Below are 18,327 nucleotides of genomic sequence, written 5' to 3'. Positions count from 1 at the left end.
GTTAGGAAGTATGGGAGAGGAAGGTGGTTTTATTTAGAGTTTGCGTGCACATATGTGACAGAATCGAACCAACCACATGGAGAGAAGGTCCTGAGCAGATGGCTTCAATTAATCATTAACCTTCTCAGAGACTGATGAGAGTGGGAGGAGCCTAGGGCTTATACAAAACCCACTTCTGTCCCCTCCCCCTCTCTTTTCATTTTACAGGGAAAAGGGATTTTAGGAAGGATATGCTGTTACAGGAATGCTGGGAGTTGGGGATAAGCAGGGAGCTGATTTAGGACAGACCAGGAAACTTGTTTTTCTAAGAATGTTATGAACTTGTAGGAATGAAGCAACAGATGAAGAGGTGTTGGCTCTGAGTGCTCATACCCAAATTTTAAGGAGTGTTGCACTACTGCAATCCCTTTTTCTCTATTTTACGTTGTGGTCAGGTCCCTCTGATCCATGAGGCAATAGCCTGGTGACATCTGGTGTTAATGGTGAGATGTCCTGGGGGAGAAGGAGGGAGAGAGGGACAATGAGAGGGAGGGATGTGAGACAATGGGACTTGTTCAGGAGGCTGAAGAAAATGTACATGCTTCTGCTCTTCCTCAAGGGACAAAAGAGGGTAGGAAAAGCAGGGCACATGTAGGTCAGAATACAATGACAGCCCCATATTCCATCATTAGTAATGGAGAAGGAGTTTTTTCCCTGTTTTCTTGTAGGCATGTGGATGCTGGAACTGTTTCACAGTGCCTTTATTTCAGCAATAAACATCTCTGCTACTTGATACCTAGAAGCCTTTTCCCTAAGAACTATAAAAAACCATCAGGTTATTGTACCCTTGGTCCCATTATTTGCTTGTTTGGTATGTCAGAGGAGATTATAACTTGCCAGAGGACAAACTTTAAGCTCATGAAACTATTCTCTTGAGACAGAAGTATAAAAATCACTCCATACCCTCCTTAGACAGTCTTACAGAAATGTTTAATCTGAATAAACACTGAAATGCATGCTGAGAAAATTCATTAACAGTACAGGATCAGACTAAGATGAATGGCTGCTATTTTAGTTTGCCTATAGGGAACTAAGTGCCCTAAGCACCAATGGGCTTTTCACCATCTGAACGTGCTATGGTTGATGAATGCAAGGCCCACTAGGTATTATAAGAGAAACCTGGGAAGATAAAGCCAAACCACTAGAGGGAGTGGCTAGTTATATTTTGCAGATGAGATCATCCAGCAGGAATGAGAAAACTAGCCCCGAGAAATCTAGGGAGGCCTGGGATGGAAAAGGGAAGGCTATTCAAGAACATTAGCAAACCAAAAGATTTGCATAAGGCAAAAAAGTACCACACAGTTACTCTTGTTACTGTCTCAGAAAATTTGACCCAGCTGATTAAATTTAAATGTCCTTCTGCAACGCTGAAGAAGGATAGTCCAGAGACATATGACACAGCTGTGCAAGAAAGACTGTGCAAAATAGGCAAAAAACGTAAAAATGTTGTGAAAACTGCAAAGGGAATCTCAGCAGAGTGTCAGGATTCAATCTATTTCAGAAAATATAGGTATGGCAGAAAGGTTCTGGAGAAGTCCAATATATGTGAAAACACTGTTTTTATGGAGAACTGAACACAGATCAATGTCTATGGAGCTTTCTAGTAACAGGACTTTGAGGGACCTGGGGAGCTGCTGCTAAACTAAAGCCCCGACTTCACCACTTAAGACACCTAGATTGTGTTGACTGCAGCAGTACTGTGCATGAACTTCTTCCGATTGCAAATAAGGTAATTGAATGTGTAGAACGGATCTGAGAACATAACTTTGAACTGATACTAGGGGAATGTATTCCTGCAGACAGACAGGATATACGACCTCTGTATAAGCATGGTTTATGCACATCAAAGACTCGAAAATGTAATTTTCTAACTGGGACTAGGAGGAAAATCACATTCATGACTGTCAGGCTTATATAGAGTCTATGTGTAGGGCAGTCTCGACTTTGAAATGATACCTGTCAATGATAACTGCCTTAGCATTTGCAGGTATCTTAAAAAACCCAGGAAATCAGCAGACAAGGCAACCAGAGAAAGCACTAAAGAAAACTATGATCAGAGCATTGCCAGAAGGAAAAACTATACACAATCAGAAATAAACTAAGAGTTCTTAATTTTATGATTGTTGACAATTCCTCTGCGTCCACTGCTTTTCCTGGTACTACCGCTACAAAATACTCTCTGTGGCCCCTCTTCTCTGTGGTCTCTCCGTTATTCCTACTGTCTCTGTCTCTCTCTTCTGTGATTCCTGTCAGTTGGCCTTCTGACTCCCAGCTTTCTCAATTTTCAAATCTGAGCTGTAAATAGATCTTTTCCTTGTTTGCTTTGTTTCTCCTACTGGCTCTACTCTTTAACTGAAAATACTATTTTAACATGAATGTGTGACAAAAATACATTGCAAAGCTAAAGGATCTTCCATGTAAAAGGGGCAATTCTAGGGGAAATATGATGTACCTCCAGTAAACTGTTTTTTCCAACTGTTATGTTCTACCATGGAATTGCATGAGGCAGTTACAAAAACATATTTATTTACCTAAAAACTGTAACGAGATCTTTGGATCCATTAGAGATGTAGTACGAATCCATAAGCACCTAATAACATAGCTGCTCATAAGGAAGTTAACACAGGATTTAACATGTCAATTTGTACTTTGAAGCCATTATGATACCTTAACAGATGCAGTTATACCCATTTTGTTCAAGGAAACATTACTGAGCATGTACAATTATTAAGTCTCAAATCTTAAGAGGCTACAATGCTTCCTTGTAGTTCAGGAAAGTTGAAATTACATTCTCCTATACCACACTCTCAAATCTGATGACACAGAAATTAGCAGAATGGGAAGTAATGATGGCAATAGAGATAGAGTGATCTGGATCACTTCTGAAGGTGAACCTATTTAAGTGGTGTGTTTGTAGTACAGTTTTGTATTAAATCATACATAAAATCATGCATGTACAACTGAGAGTGCAAGGCATAAAATGACAGAAAGTGTCCAGAAACCCAGTAATGGTGAAAAGGATTTCAGCTGCAAGGTAGAGAGTCACCTACAATTTCAAGAAGATGCTCTATGAAGTCATGTATTATTCTTTGATAGTTAAGCAGTGGGATAGCAGGAAAAGTGGGTTAACACACTTATAATGACAGCAATGATACTATTCCTGGAAAGAGTTGTGCGTGTGCCTAGTATTGATGTTTCAAAAAGGACGCTCTTGGAAAATGAGCAATGAGTCCTTGCAGCTTACTTTCTGAACCAAGTGCTGGAATCACAATTTACAGTGATTCTTAACAAGCTCAAAGAATTTATTTTATCTAAGAGAGGGTGAAGACCAAGGCTTTGGGCAACCTGGTGTAGTGGAGGGTTTCCCTGCCCATGGCAGGGGGGTTGGAACTAGATGATCTTTAAGGTCCCTTCCAACCCTAACCATTCTATGATTCTATGATTCTAAGACACAGCTTGATTGCAGCATGCAAGTAACCCAATACAGATGAGATTTTTGAAGGGGGAACACTTCTTCAGTGTAGTAGAAAATCACCTAACAAGGTAAGTACAGAGCAAGATAAACATGCAACTACAAGGTGCAAGATTTTTAATAATTAATCATTTAGACAATGCTCTTATAGATGTGACTTTCACAAATGTGATCTTTTATCTAATATATGTATGTCTTATTGAGAACCTACTGCAGCTTAATTAGAAATTCTGGGCCTGTGATTGCAAATTACCAGTTGTACTGATTGTGGGTTAAACGAAATGATCATACAATCCTCTGCCACACCCATGAAATAAATCAACCAAAGAAGTTCAGATCCTGATGCTGACTTCTATGAGACTAAAGTAGCTCTGTGTCAGGAACTTCAAAGAAACTGCAGCAGGAAGTACGATCTCGGAGAAATAAACTTTTTTCTACCATTTAACTGCCTTCAAATACTTTGAGAGGGAGTATTGGTGTCTGCAGTTAGGTGTTGCTTTAAATATAAGAGTATCTTGAACAACTCCAGTCTAAATATGCACAGAAACATCAATTACTATGACTAAAACTCAATTAAACATGCAAAGGAATAATGTCAGAAGAGAATTGCCATGAAACATTCAAATGAGGTGATGTTTTGAGGTTTTTTTCCCCTTTGACCTTTACATTCAGGAGTGGGTAACAAAAATTTTGAAAAAATGATTTTTTATTACTTCTGGAGCAAAATCTAGAAATTTTAATTGATAAGCATATCTGTGCATAAGTATGGATTGTTTTTAAGCATAAAAATATGAGTGTATATGGTTGTTCTGCTATTTGTATGAAAGATAAAGATCTTTCAAGGAAAAAAAGGTTTCTTGCAAGAAAAAAGTTAGTTTTGTTTTTATAACCTTTGCGCTGCATAAAATGATTTAGACTTTTTTATTGATTCAACTGAAGATCCATTTCAGAGTCTTGTTACAGAGACCCTGGTCAATTCCTGTATAGATTTAGGGCTTAACATAAAACAACCCACAAAACCAACTAAGGAGTAATCACAATGTAATAACAGGCTTATTTAAACACTAAGTTTGGTCCAGTTGGCAGCCAGTTAGTGTTGGTTTGGGGGACACTGAAAAAATCAATAAAACTTCTAAGTACACACTTAAATTTAGGAATATGCTTAAATCTATCCTTGATCTGCAAAGCATTCAGGTGGATGTCTAACTCAGTGAGGGGCATGAGACCTCATGATGTGCCTGTGTACTTTGTTGTGCAGCACCTCATTAACAGCACCATTGCAAGTAGCCACTTCATTATTACAGATTTCTCTTTTTCTCTTAAGAACAGCCACAACAGTGGTTTTTTTTAAATCCAGTTCAGCCACTTTCTCTCAGTTAACCTGTCATCCTTTGACTTACAGATATCAGCATTTAACGTGGATACAAAGGGCAAAACAAGAATCTAGGTGAGAACTTTTCAACTCACAGTAAGTGTTCTATTTGATTGCTCTGTATTTTTCTCCTTGCCTCTCCCCCAAAACAAACACATGAATCAAGTGAAGAACTTGATGCAGTGTGACTGCAATCACAGGGTTGCTACAGAAAAGACAAATGGGGGAAACCTGCTCAATGCTGTCATTGCATGCTTTACTTTTAATTTGAACTTTCCTATTTGAATCAATTTCCTAGTGGCACCTCTATTCACAACTCCCTAGAAGAAAAATAGTAAAGACTTAGAATTTTTTTGGTTTTTTATCTAAACACATATATAGACACGTACATTGTTCCTGTGGCTTCCCCATACAACATAACTGCATGAGCAGATCTCTGCTGCTTAGTGCCTATCTGGAGGCAACATGGGTCATAACCTCTGTTGCATTCACAGTCACTCTCATACATACAACTTCTACCTGTTAGGTGGCAAAAAGATATGAATGGCTCAGCCTTAGGTTTACTTTTCCTATTAGATTGTGGGATAAATCTTGTGTGTGATTCTTTCAAATGTCGAGACAATCTACGACTTTTTCTAAGGCTTGGCAAAGTAACAAACCAAGCTTACAAAGTGGTTTTGGCTGCCCTTGTAGATTCATTCATTGAGAATATCTACCGAATTAGTCCTCAGAATGTTTCAGTGGCAATAGTTTGCACCACGTATACCATATTCTCAGGCTATCAGCATGTTTGAAGTCCCAAATAAGATCAAAGCTGGTTCCTGCAGTGTGGTCAACACTTGAAACTTCTGAATACTGGAGAAGAAGCTGCAGCCAGATATAGTAAAAGTAGTCCACGTGCCCAACGTGAATGGGCTTAAAACACAGGAACCTTTCAGATTTTTGTGCTCGCTGGTCAGTATCGTACAACTTATCTATAAAGCAAAAAATGGATCGATGCCATAACAGTGTGTTTAGGCAAGTATTTTCAAAGGACTGACATAAAATAGCAGAATGGTTTCACAATGCTTTTATCCTCTCATGTAGTAGTTCCTTACCAATCTGGAATAGGAGCAGACGGAAGCTGCAGGAGACAATGTTTTAAAAAGGAAAACCATTTCAGGGTAGCAAATACAGCTAATAATGAAATCAAAACTAAGAGAGTAGATATCCTAAACTGAGTGTCAAGATCCTCAAGAAAGCTGAACCAAGCTAACTTCTCAGTGTTGTCAGAAAAGTTAATCCTGCTCCCTCTTATTTATTTTTTTTTTTTTGTCTCTGCTGTTCAGGTGGTCGTAAGAGTTGATGCAAGGGATTGCGACAGGATTGAAAAGCTGGTGGCAAAGACACTGTACGTCATAGTATGTGACACACAGAACCCTAAGCTTGTCTTTGGTGTCTTGGGAAACTTCATCATCAGACAAGGGCTCTGAGGAAGCCTTGAGACACAAATTCAGTGGGCTACAAACATTCAGGGATTTTTTCCAGAATCATGTTTTCTGTAAGCAGACCGACTCCTGTAAGGCCCGTAACACTTACTAAGTAGGCTGTATTAATTCCTCTATCCACGTTTCAATTCATGTAGATGGGGACTTGGTTAAGCAAAGATATATAGATTTCAGTGTTTCAGTAACTGGGATTATATAAAGCCCATTCAAACACTGCATCTGAAAGCTTGTACTTTGAACAAACTTTCTTCCACAGCCTACTTGCAGCCAGACCACGAGAGTTATAAGCAAAAAAAAGTCTCCTTCTGATTCAACATTAAACCTGAATATGGAAAAGTACATGGAAGCTGAACAAAGGAGAAGTTATTCAACCTCTTTGTAACTTCAAAAACACATTCTCTTTGCTCAACTTGTCTTTATTTTTTCCTAAACGAGATTTCTGGCTCCCAAATGTAATCTTGTAACCAGAAGTTGACATTCACAAAACCCAAAACATTACCTCCCAAGCAGTAGTTTACTGTTCATTAATAAACTATCTTATCCGAAAAACACAGAAGAGGAAAACCACACAATATACTTAATGTTTGGTCTCTCATGTATATTTTTATCTGCCTCTCCTTAAGCTTCTGAGCTTATACTACTTGGGTTTAATATAGTTCTGAATTGTATTCAAAACTGAAAATAACTTGCTTTGTTCTGTTAGGAATTCACATACAAATAGATAAAGACAGGGCAATTATATGCTTAAATGGCATGCTACTCATGGAGAAGTGGACTCTAACACAACAGAAAGGGTAAGACATAAGTGGTGTCAATACTGTAAAAGATTCACACTTGCATCCCTTGGGGTTGTCTGAGGCTCTTCCCTCCCGCACACTTCCTCCTGCTGACCACCATGCATTTCTGCTGTTTGATGGAAATTAGTTTATTGTGAAACAGCCAGTGTTTAAGTTTTTGCAGAATTTATAACCTCCACAGCAAAAAAGCAAGCACAGATGTTGCCTGTATTGCTCCACACCTTAGAATTGGCGTATTTTCCAAAAAGCCCTACTGCCTCTCTTGGAGGAGACTTGGGGTCTTGTGCTGACAGGGTCACCCGCATTCAATGACTGAGTTCAAAATGACCACTTAATTTATTTAGGTTAACTTTCAACAAAACTCTATGTAAAACTCACTTGTTGGATTCCTCTCCAAAATTGCACTGATAGAGCCATTATATCCTCTGCACACTTGTGATTTTACAACATTTGCTCATGTGGTATATAGAAAGACATGTTAGAGCATGGATACACGAATCAGTGAAGCTGGAGTTTTGATGCCCCTATTCTCACGGCATCCCATGTCATATGGCACCTATCTTCAGTAAAGAGGGGCATAATGACGTTTAAAGACTGGTACAAGACCTAACATCCCAGAGTTAAATAGTTGTTCTGCAATTTCTCCTTTGCAAAGGACACTACACAGATCAGGCTATCCTCTGTACAGAACAGTTAGGAAATTGCTTTATAGAAGCACAACACTAACTTTTGCTCCCTGACTGGGAAGTAATATAGCTCATGTTTGTGTCAGACATTTATATGTCTCATAGGTTGTGAATTTGCTGCTGCTGAGGGCAAACTGAACATTGCACACCAGTTGATTGTTTAACTATCAGATCACAAGACACGCAAGCTTCAGCATTCTTCTATAGTATGGTTGTGCACTTCTGGTCATTTTGAGGTTCCTGATATTTGTATGGCGTTCTTTACATAAAAAAAAAAAAGCTATGAAATATTAATTAAGTAGCTACACTATTTAGTAATCGCTTCCTGAAGTATCTGCAATTTTCGTATGCAAATAATAGCAAAAAAATACATACAGTGAGTGAAACAGCAGTATTTTTTTACAATTAATTAAATTACCTCTTCCTTTCTTCAGTAATGTACTCAGTACGGCGCAACAAAAGAAACTGTTGCTGTTTGATATTACTTGATTTTGATTTTTAAAAAACTGAAAAGCGGGCAGCTAACTAAGCAGTTGTTCTTGGAAAATTGCTCTTAGAAAGTAATGATGGGCAAATTCTTTCTCCTTTGAAAAGAGAAAAAGTATATTTCCAGATAATTATGTACCTCAGTATACGCATTAATGTTTTTCCTGCTGAAGTACTATGAGAGATAAAAACTAAAATACACCAAATTGTGCCCCGGTATGGCATACTTTACAGTTGTTAATGTTAGCAATTTTCTATCCATTTATATTCCATATAACTTCTTGTTAGCTGTTTAGTTTGAACTAAAGCTGAAGGCAGATATTTATTATACCTCATCAGAAATTTAGCAAAGATTTTGTGGCACTATCATTTCCTTACTAATTGCAGAAACTAGTCAGAAAAAGGCAGTTCAGAAAAACACAATATTATACACAAATGATATTTCACAAATGACATTATACGGAAAAGTACCTGCAGTTTCTTAACATGACTCAGTTGTCACCCCCCAGAAAAACTGCATTTAAAATAAATTCTTGAAAGATAATATAAAAGTGGATACTCTCTCTCTGAAGATAAAATCACTGTAGTAACTAGGCAGAGGCATGTGTGCTATTGCTGTGTGATTTATTACCAGAATCTTTGACACTCAGGAAAATCTCTCCCAAAGCAAGTATGAAAATGATTCCAGTACTGCTGCGTCTTGGTACAGTGAAAATGCTGGCACAACCTCTGAACAGTGCCGACTTCCATTTTGTGTTTCCTGGGCACTTCCAGTCCTGCTTATCTGGAAGTCAGAACTGAATGTCCCAGAGGAACAGATCAGGTAGCCTATCTGGTTATTCCATCTCTAAACTATTTGCTAAGCTTGCTAAACTAGTTGTACTAATAATCTCCTTTCAGTAGATAAGGATAAATCCACTTCTACAGGGTTTTGATTATAACTATGCTGTCGTCTTTCAACAGGAAATTAATTTAGGTCAAATTGTGCATTACCTGACCTCCTATTACTAGTTCTACTTTGTCCACAGAGAACAAGAGGCATGTTTCCACATATGGATTTGTAACATAATGTTTTGTTTTGTCAGGCAGTTTGATTCTAGCAGCACTTCCACTGAAGTTAAGTCACAAATTGTCTTCTTAACTTTCTAAAACACCAAAAGCCTGATCTTTTCATGCACTAAAAAACACAAAAAGTGCATGCAACAACCAAACCAAGCTACCAAATATGCAAAACACTTAAAAGCATGCCATGCCACCTCAGAAAGAACAATGATTTGGCTTCCACTGCACAGATGGAAATAGAGAAAGAACAACTCTTAGGAGGCCAATAAAATGAGAGTGAGGTTTTTCCTTAGCCGCTAATGCCTGGCATAGGTGGGTTGGAAATAAATTTTTAGGAGGTCGTAAAGGAGGGCGAAACGTATTCATTTACTGTGGTGTTAGCAAGTGGCAGGTGAAATTCTGTCCCGAATTCTGTCTCCCCTGTAAGCAAGCTTGCACTCGGACCCAGTGTGACCTCTCCTACTCCCTCTGCTTCTCTCCAGCCCGTCTGTCACTCCTTCCTTTGTCCTCACTGCCTCCTTCCACGGCCCCGCTTGCCTTAGCTGACCTCATTCAGGGCCAGCCCAGGGATGTAAAATCCTTTTCTCTGCTCTGCTGCTCGCACTTGGAGTTGGATGAGAGGCACAACGTAAGCCATCTCCCCATAGATCTCATCAGTGGCATAAAGGAGGCAATTGGCCTGTCTAGCTCTTCACCTCCACCTTATTTCATGGCTACAGGACCTTAGGAGACTCACATTACTCACTGCTGATAAAGGCTTATTAGTCCCATTCTGGCTGCCATCCAGAGTCAACTGTGCCGTGTTAGAGCAGGAGTGTCTGTCCCACCCTGCGAAAGCCAGCATAGCTCACCTGGGAGCTCACAAACATAACTGGAGAGCACTACGTAACATACTGGAGGAGTTTTCTGAAGAAACAAAGTAAGCTGGGTTCACCAGACCCTTCGCCGAAGCTCAAAGCAATTCTGACTTCACAGTCCTCACTGAAAGTGAAAAGTAAGCAACTTTTCCTGGGTTTTGGTTTCAGCATCAGAGCTCAAGGGAGCCAGCCCGAGATGCAACTAATTCAGATCTCATCGGTCTGCATGGACTGCGCTCAATTGCAGTAAAAATTATATTTCATCTGTCTGTATCAGAAGTCTTACAGTGCAAATATAAAAGGATGACTGATAATATTGGCTGATGAGTTAAGCTTCTCAGCAAGTCTTGTATCTTCCACAGCTTTCTAAAAATCTCAGTGACATCACACTCCATCTATAATTGTGCAACAATATTGTATAGCTGTCTCATCCAAGTAATTCACCAAGTATTATTCACCAAGTAATTTGTAAATGTTAGTTTCCACTTTGGCTCAGCCACCTAGTTTTATTGTGCTCTGCTGGCACTGCTTATAATCCTCTTCCACCTTGAATTCCTAAAAACACTTGGCATATGTGGCATCTGCTTGTCCTTTCAGTCCAGTTTTGGAAATCAAGAATGATGTTTCAAAAGCCCCCAGAGCTAACTCATAAGAAGTTGGAGAAACAGCACAGCCAGACATTGTGTCTTTTCTTAGGCTTACAGGTTTCTGTTAGAATATCTTTTCAGAAGTTTTGTAAGAAAACATGACTTTTTCAGAACTGAAGTGCATTATATTTACCTAATACTTTTTCCTATTTAAGAAAGACTACACAAATCATAGCATCTTATAGTCCTTTTACATCATATTGCTACCTCTCAGAGAAAACTAGCAGACTATGGAGAGGTACAATGCAGATTTACAAAAGCCCTTCTTTTGGGTTCCAAACAGAAGACTGTGAAGTTCTGCTTTTAGCACTCCTCCAAATGTATTTTGCCTTCCACTTGCTCTCCCAAAGCATGTTTACATCGAGAAAGAAGGAATAACAAGGACTAAACGTGAAGAGAAAATAACAAAAGGTTGAGAAAAGGAAAAGGATTCTGAAAACAGAACAGACTTTTCAATGAGGAAGTACTTCATTTGTAGAGATCAGTACCAAAAATAGACCTTAAAATTATTTAAGACAGAAGGCGATCTGACATCACTGTGGACCCAAGATATACATAAAACAAAAAGCTCTGGAGTCCCCAACACAAGAAGGACATGGAGCTGTTGGAGCAAGTCCAGAGGAGGGCCACGAAGATGATCCAAGGGCTGGAGCACCTCTGCTATGAAGACAGGCTGAGAGAGTTGGGGCTGTTCAGCCTGGAGAAGAGAAGGCTCCGGGGTGATCTTATAGCAGCTTTCCAGTACTTAAAGGGGGCCTACAGGAAAGCTGGAGAGGGAATTTTTACAAGGGTATGCAGCGATAGGACAAGAGGCAATGGATTTAAACCGAAAGAGGGGAGATTTAGATTAGATATAAGGAAGAAATTCTTCACTCAGAGGGTGGTGGTTGGAACAGGTTGCCCAGAGAAGTTGTGGTTGCCCCATCCCTGGAAGTGTTCAAGGCCAGGTGGGATGAGGCTTTGGGCAACCTGGTGTAGTGGAGGGTGTCCCTGCCCATGGAGGGGTTGGAACTAGATGATCTTTGAGGTCCCTTCCAACCCAAACCGTTCTATGATTCTATGAGACTTTGCATTACACTTCATGCTGGTGTGGGACGTGTTTAGCAATGACAATTAAAAGATGGTGTTTTCTTTGGTTTAGATATGTAGTAGGTGGTATCCTTCTTCCTCCATTCCAAGTAGCTTATGAATGTGACTATGTCGCCCATTTTCTACCTGAGAAGCTGACAGGTAGGTTCCCCTGTTCACTTCTTGCTGTAGTTTACAACTTCTGTGATATTGTCTATTTCCTTATGTTCTCAGGTAAGTTTCACTGCTACAGAAATTTTCAGGATGACCCCCAAGCATGCATTTTAGAGACCTTGGCTAGCTTCTCCTCTGAGTATAACATGATTTTTAAGTTATATTATTTATTTTTGTGGGTAGCTCAGTTATTTTATGCTGTAGTTTTCCAGAGGAATACCATCTCGCCCCAGTGATTTAACGCAATGGAAGCTCCAGCTTTCCCTTGTTTCTCTCTGACAGTGCCATACCTTCTCCAGCTATAAGGAGTAATCTCTGGATACATATTTCCTTTTTGTCTGATGAAGTGGCATCCAGTGATAAGAAAACACTTGGCTTACACACTTTAACTACCACATTTATTCTTAGGTGCTCTAACAGAACAGTGTCTCTTCCTCCGGCCTCACATCTCAAAACATCATACTCTCCTCTAGCAAATTCTCAGCCCCACAGAAATATCCTATTATATGTTCAATTCCTGCCCAGCAGTAGCTAGGCCATGCAGACTGGAAAGAACCTGGTAGGAAGTTGAAACTTCTCCAAATTACAGAATCCTGTCAGTGCTAGGAGTTATTCTTAACAACAGAAGGGATGATAACAGTACTGGAGAGGATTATCCTTGATCAGTGTTGAAAAAGACTTGGGCCTGTCTGAACTGACTGCAAAGACATAGTTACTGTCTTTGTAGTCTAACAATGGTTTGTTAAAAAATAAACAATGGTTAAATTAATTTCTTGCAGTTACATTCTATTTAAAAAAAATATGCAGTGGAGCCCAGCACCACCAGCAGAGCTATATTACAGCTGCAGAAAGCTGTGCTTGTATGCCTGGGTGATTCCAGTTTCAGCTGATCACTACAAAGCTCTTCCGAAGTGAAGAGCAAAAAGAAATGGTCAGCAAGAGCAGTCTTGTGACTGAAGACTATTAAAGTCAGAGTTAGTTATATTAACATCTTTGCATATATTTTTATTTTTTTAGTATTTACTTTCTCTACTTTTTATGCATTTTTCTCTGCATTTTTCCATGCAGGCAAGATGAGGAAACTCATTAAATCACCTGGCTGGTACAGTGAAATAGGTTAGGCACAAAGTCCCCTTAGTCATTCCAAAGACACTATTTGTTGTTATTACAAGTTAAGTAGAACAGTTTCAGATAGCAGTAGAGCTTCAGAGTTGACTTGGACCTCTTTCAGTTATGCAAACTGATTATACATACCTCATCCAGTTATTAACAAACAGGCTATTTTGTCAAAATCAAGGAAAGAGAAGAAATCTATTGGATATGACAAGATGATACAAAGATAGCTGAGCTCTGGGGATGGCATACAGGACTTAGCTCTCTCCTGCCTCAGAATTTGGAAACGGATGTTAAGTAGGGACCTCCTTTCCCTTTCATTTTATTTCTTTGATATCAGTTCATTCTGAGCAAGCTGGACCAAATTCTGTAGGTCAGTTTTGAATAACTGTTGAACAGGTGACGTTTCATGTGTTACTTAATCTATAAAAATATTCTATTTTACTCTTAATCACTGATGCCTCAGGATTTAGAGGTCATGATAAAGCAGTTGTTTTTTTCCCAACTTTCCTTGCTTTGAGCGAGGCAAGTCAGAAAAAAATCGCTTTTTCCTTGTTATTAGAAAGCATGAGAAGCTGTAATTTCTCAATAGATAACCCCTTGGTAATGCAAAGTACAAGTACATTTTTTCAGGTGATGAGTGGCTCTGGAAGCTCTGTCTGCTTTGGCTTCCACAGAACCATAAGGTGGTAAATAACTGTATTTCTACTCTCTCTACTCTTTCTAGGAATGTGTTTAGAGTAAATGGACAAAAATAGGGGGATTAAAAAAAAGGCCTTTTAATTTGTTCACCGAATAGTTCTTGAGAGATACTTTTAAACTTCCTGATAGCCCAAAAGGGAAAGAAGGCCTGAACCCGCCTCGTAACTTCTTGCCATGGATATCACACAAACAAACATGTATTATTTGTAGCCCAGACAATTAAAATCACAAGGGGTGGTACTTGTGAAGAAAAAGCTGGCAAAAACATCAATCAGATATTGTTTGACAAAGTCTTCGAATAAAAGGACTTGTGTCAACAAATCTGAACTACATTTACGGCCCTGTTAGAAATTATGCCAGGTCAATGGCCAAAGGTATCAATCTTAACCCACAACGAAGTTACTTATTAATCAAAACACAAGCCTGTACGTGATAATACTTTATTACTTTCTCAATAACATGTCTGCAGCCAGCAACCTAAAAACCTCTGTCTGACATAGCAATGACTGAAACCATTAACTAACCTCAAATTTCTTTTTCCCCTTCAACTTAAAAAGACAAAATAAGATTAACAAAAGTAGCTATGGTTACAATCACAAAAATAGTCATATGAGGATATCTGGTAACGACCCAAGTCAGTCCTGAAGTCAACCCATTCACATATTTTTAGCTATTCTCTCTGCTGAAATGGTGTATTCTCTAACTCTTTACTGATCGCTCTCAACAAAACGTCATCAAACCACTACCACTAAAGATATTGCAAACACACAGAGTTATTCATTGGAGGTAAATGCAATCAGTCAGGAGCAGTCCCTTCCCAGAGGATCTGCAAGTGAGGACCTTCTTCCACAGGTACAGAAATGACATTATTCTGAAAGTTATACAAGACAAACAGCAGAGTCCATTTGCTGCTATAAAGCGCTATCCGTGTTAGACTGGTAATTGTGGGGCAGCTGTGAAGCAGCGTGGTTAGGCAACACAACTGATTTACAAACAGGAGACCTCTGCCTTCCTGAACACAGTTAGAGGCAACTGCTACAAGCATCTATTATCAGTTAAAAACCACCCCACTAACCTAGTTCCACCAAAAAGCTATGGTGGCACTAAAAGCCTGGTGTACAAATCTAGTAGCACAAGGCAAAAATTACATAAGCTACCCTACACCACACATAGTGGGCTATTACTTGACTACTATTATTCTCTTGAAATTTTGCCTCCCTCTTTTCACTCTAACAGAGAGCTGAATGTCTGTATCAATAACAGCAGACTACCTAAAGGTAAATTACTGTTATTTTCTAGTTTCAATTAAAAATGCTGAAATAAGATTTTTAAAAAACGAGAACTGACACAGTATCACGATATACTGCCATTTATTGGAATCTGCCTGTCACCGCATGCACAATTTTATAGGATAGGCAGACTGAATCTAAATACATATTAAGGGAGACGGACAAGTACACACATTTCAAGAAACTGGGAAAAAGACCTGCCATGATCCCATGACCCAAAATAATACAGCTTTCACAAACAACTGAGAACTACGTTTTGCATAAAAACTGTTTTCAAAGTGGACAATGAACTGCTAAAAAAAACCTTAGCTACATCAACCCATTACTGCAACATAAATTAAATATATTTCTACTATATGAGGAGAGTTACTGCCTGAAAGACATAGATCTCTAATAACTCTGTAAGAGTAATATGGAACAATTTTTTCACCAGAAAAGAAGAGTCAGTATTATGGTTCTTTAAGAAAAATAAGAGGAATTTTGGAAGTAAGGTTATTACATAGTTTCTCATTAAAATACAAGAATTTAGGAAACTAATTTATCATTAATTATAAGCCAGAATGAAATGAATAAAAATCTAGTATTTTTAAAGCTGTGTTAGGACAATCTTGTTCATTCACCTGAAATACTAAATTAATGCTTTGAAAAGTAACAAAATACCTGAAAAGACAGTACCTTCTTACAGGAAAATTATCTTATTGTTGCCAGAAAGGCACATGCTCCTCCTTATCTGAAGCAATACAATCTATCAAGCTGTAAAACCTTCTGAGTATCGTACTGTCAGCAACATAGGTGACGTAGTGAGAAGACAACATTTAGGGATTTAGAACCACTTCAGCAGGACGGTAGAGAAAGAGAGCAAGTCTTTTATCAGCCAAAATAGAGACTTGTCAGCTGGAGTCAACTGCCTACTAAATACAACTTTTCATTTGCACCTTCCTAAGCAAAATTAGGTATTTTTAAAAACACCGCTAATACTGAAGTTTACTCCAAGCCTTAACTGTGATGGGCAGAATTTTACTCCAAAAATGTGCAATTCATGTCAGACAAGAAACAGCTCAAACAGTCCATTTATTTCAACAATGTAATTGTTCATTTCTACAAAGATTGTAATTACAACACTGAACAGCCAGTGGTCGTGGCTCTGTTCTCCTGTTTCAGGACACAAGACATTTTTATCACATTGATGTTGGAGACAGCGAATTAGACTCATTGAAAACAAGTCGTTTCACTGCTCTCACAGATTGTGGCTGTTTCTTCTCTTCTTATTGCTGAAAGTTTATCCTCTAATAAGTAATTCCCAAGACATCTTGCAATAGGAAACATTAATGAATGAACGCATTAATAAATGTTTCCTATTGCAGGGCCCATTGGGAATTCTTTATAACACTTGTAAGGAGTTTACAGACCTTCATTAGTTACATAAAAAACCCCAAATTTGCTTTTTCTGAACATTCTTTTCAAAATATCACAGCAGACAACTAAATGCTAGCATGAAACAGAGCCAATGGCCCTGTATGTACTCACCATGTACCACATGCTTGGCCACTTGGGATCATTGAAATAAGTGGATTGGGTACCACCAGGTTTGTAATCCCTCTTTATCCTTCTTTTAACCACCTGCTGTTGTATCCACTCCACCTGCCAACCAGGAAAACATATGGTAAGTGTTATGGTTCCATGGAGATTATCAAGAAATGTGTGAAATCTTGGGAAGTTTCCCATTACCATAGTCCAAGACCTAGTTAATGTTAAAGAGTTCATTTTGGCACTGGCAACGCACAGCTCACCTTTGCGTACTGTTCACTAAGGAATATGTCCAATTTAGTTAGTGCTACAAATTTCCCTGAACAACTACTTAGATCCTCTGCTAGAAGGACTTAATTGGCTATCATCTTTTGAATGCCATCATTTCATTATTTTTCATTATTAGGTTAGTGCTTCTTTTGAATTTATAAAGCCAGTTACTTTTACAAAACATAACAGTGTATTACAATAAGAAATAAATTCATTTTCTGAGAGGGCATGGGGGAGTTGTTTTGGTTCTTTTTTTAAAAAATTTTATTTGGTTTTTGTTTTGGTGTCTTTTTTTAATTTTTATTTAAGTCTGTTCCTGAAAACAAAAACATTCAGAAAAATATTCAAAAGTTTTGCTTAACCAATATTCAAATCACTTTCATCACTTGGAGTGAAAAAAACAAAATTAAGCTGTACTTTTAGCAAAGTGAATTTGTGTTAAGATTCTCTCAGCCAGGCACCCTGGAACTTCATTTTCTACTGACTTCTCCCCAGAGAGAAACATCTGGGTTCTGAGCAACAGGTCAAATTACAACAACAACAACAACAACAACAACAACAAGCCTGAAACAGGAAAATAAATACAAGGGTTAAAAATCTAATCCTGATAGTTGTATTCTTGTCTGTCTGACACCTCTTCAAAGATTCAAGACACATCCAGAAAAGGTGACACCAAAGGCGTCATCAACCTTAGAGCAGACAGGACTCTAGAGTCATTTCTGCATTAGCTATTCTAAATGGGAGCTAGTTTCCATAAATGTAAATAATGTAAACTATCCACAGAGAAACTCAACTTATATTTACAAACATCTAGCTTCCTGACAGCTCATATTTCTGCTGAACTGTTTCATGGGATACAACTATAAAAATTCAATTCATCTCTCCCCAAGCAAGACAGCCATTTCCTACTAGGAGCCAACTCTGCACCTTTTATTTGTGCTGTTTATGAATATCTGTGTATGCGCACTAACATACAAATGTACAAAAGAAGTTTACTTTCAGCTCATGTATTTCTTTGTCACTTGTCAGAGACGATATCAAGTTTTCCCTTAGCAGGCTAATTTCTCTACTGTGCATCCACAACTCGTCTTCAAATCCTTAGATGGACATAGGTCCACTGACATTAACAGAAATTTTGCTTAAGATCCATTCCATGCCCACCCCTGCCACCTCTACTATGCCACTTTGGCCTCTAGTTCTTCGTCTGATGAAAATACAGGAAAACATCCTTGCATTCAGCATGAGAGAATTCCTAGGACATTCCTTATAGAAGTTGGTA

General features: G+C 38.6%; 1 protein-coding gene across 3 annotated transcripts in view; it reads right to left on the bottom strand.

Annotated features, from left to right (window-relative positions):
* Nucleotides 1-18,327, bottom strand: part of PCSK5 (proprotein convertase subtilisin/kexin type 5) — a 256,122-nt gene that overhangs the window by 192,769 nt on the left and 45,026 nt on the right. For all 3 annotated transcript variants that reach the window (XM_086629996.1, XM_086629997.1, XM_086629998.1), the window contains exon 3: nt 16,779-16,892. In XM_086629996.1, coding sequence (XP_086486122.1) covers nt 16,779-16,892 — 114 coding nt within the window. The remainder of the gene's footprint in view (nt 1-16,778; nt 16,893-18,327) is intronic.

Source organism: Tauraco erythrolophus, chromosome Z, assembly GCF_009769465.1.
Source record: "Tauraco erythrolophus isolate bTauEry1 chromosome Z, bTauEry1.pri, whole genome shotgun sequence".
NCBI lineage: Eukaryota > Metazoa > Chordata > Aves > Musophagiformes > Musophagidae > Tauraco > Tauraco erythrolophus.
This window is presented reverse-complemented; position numbering and strand designations above follow the sequence as displayed.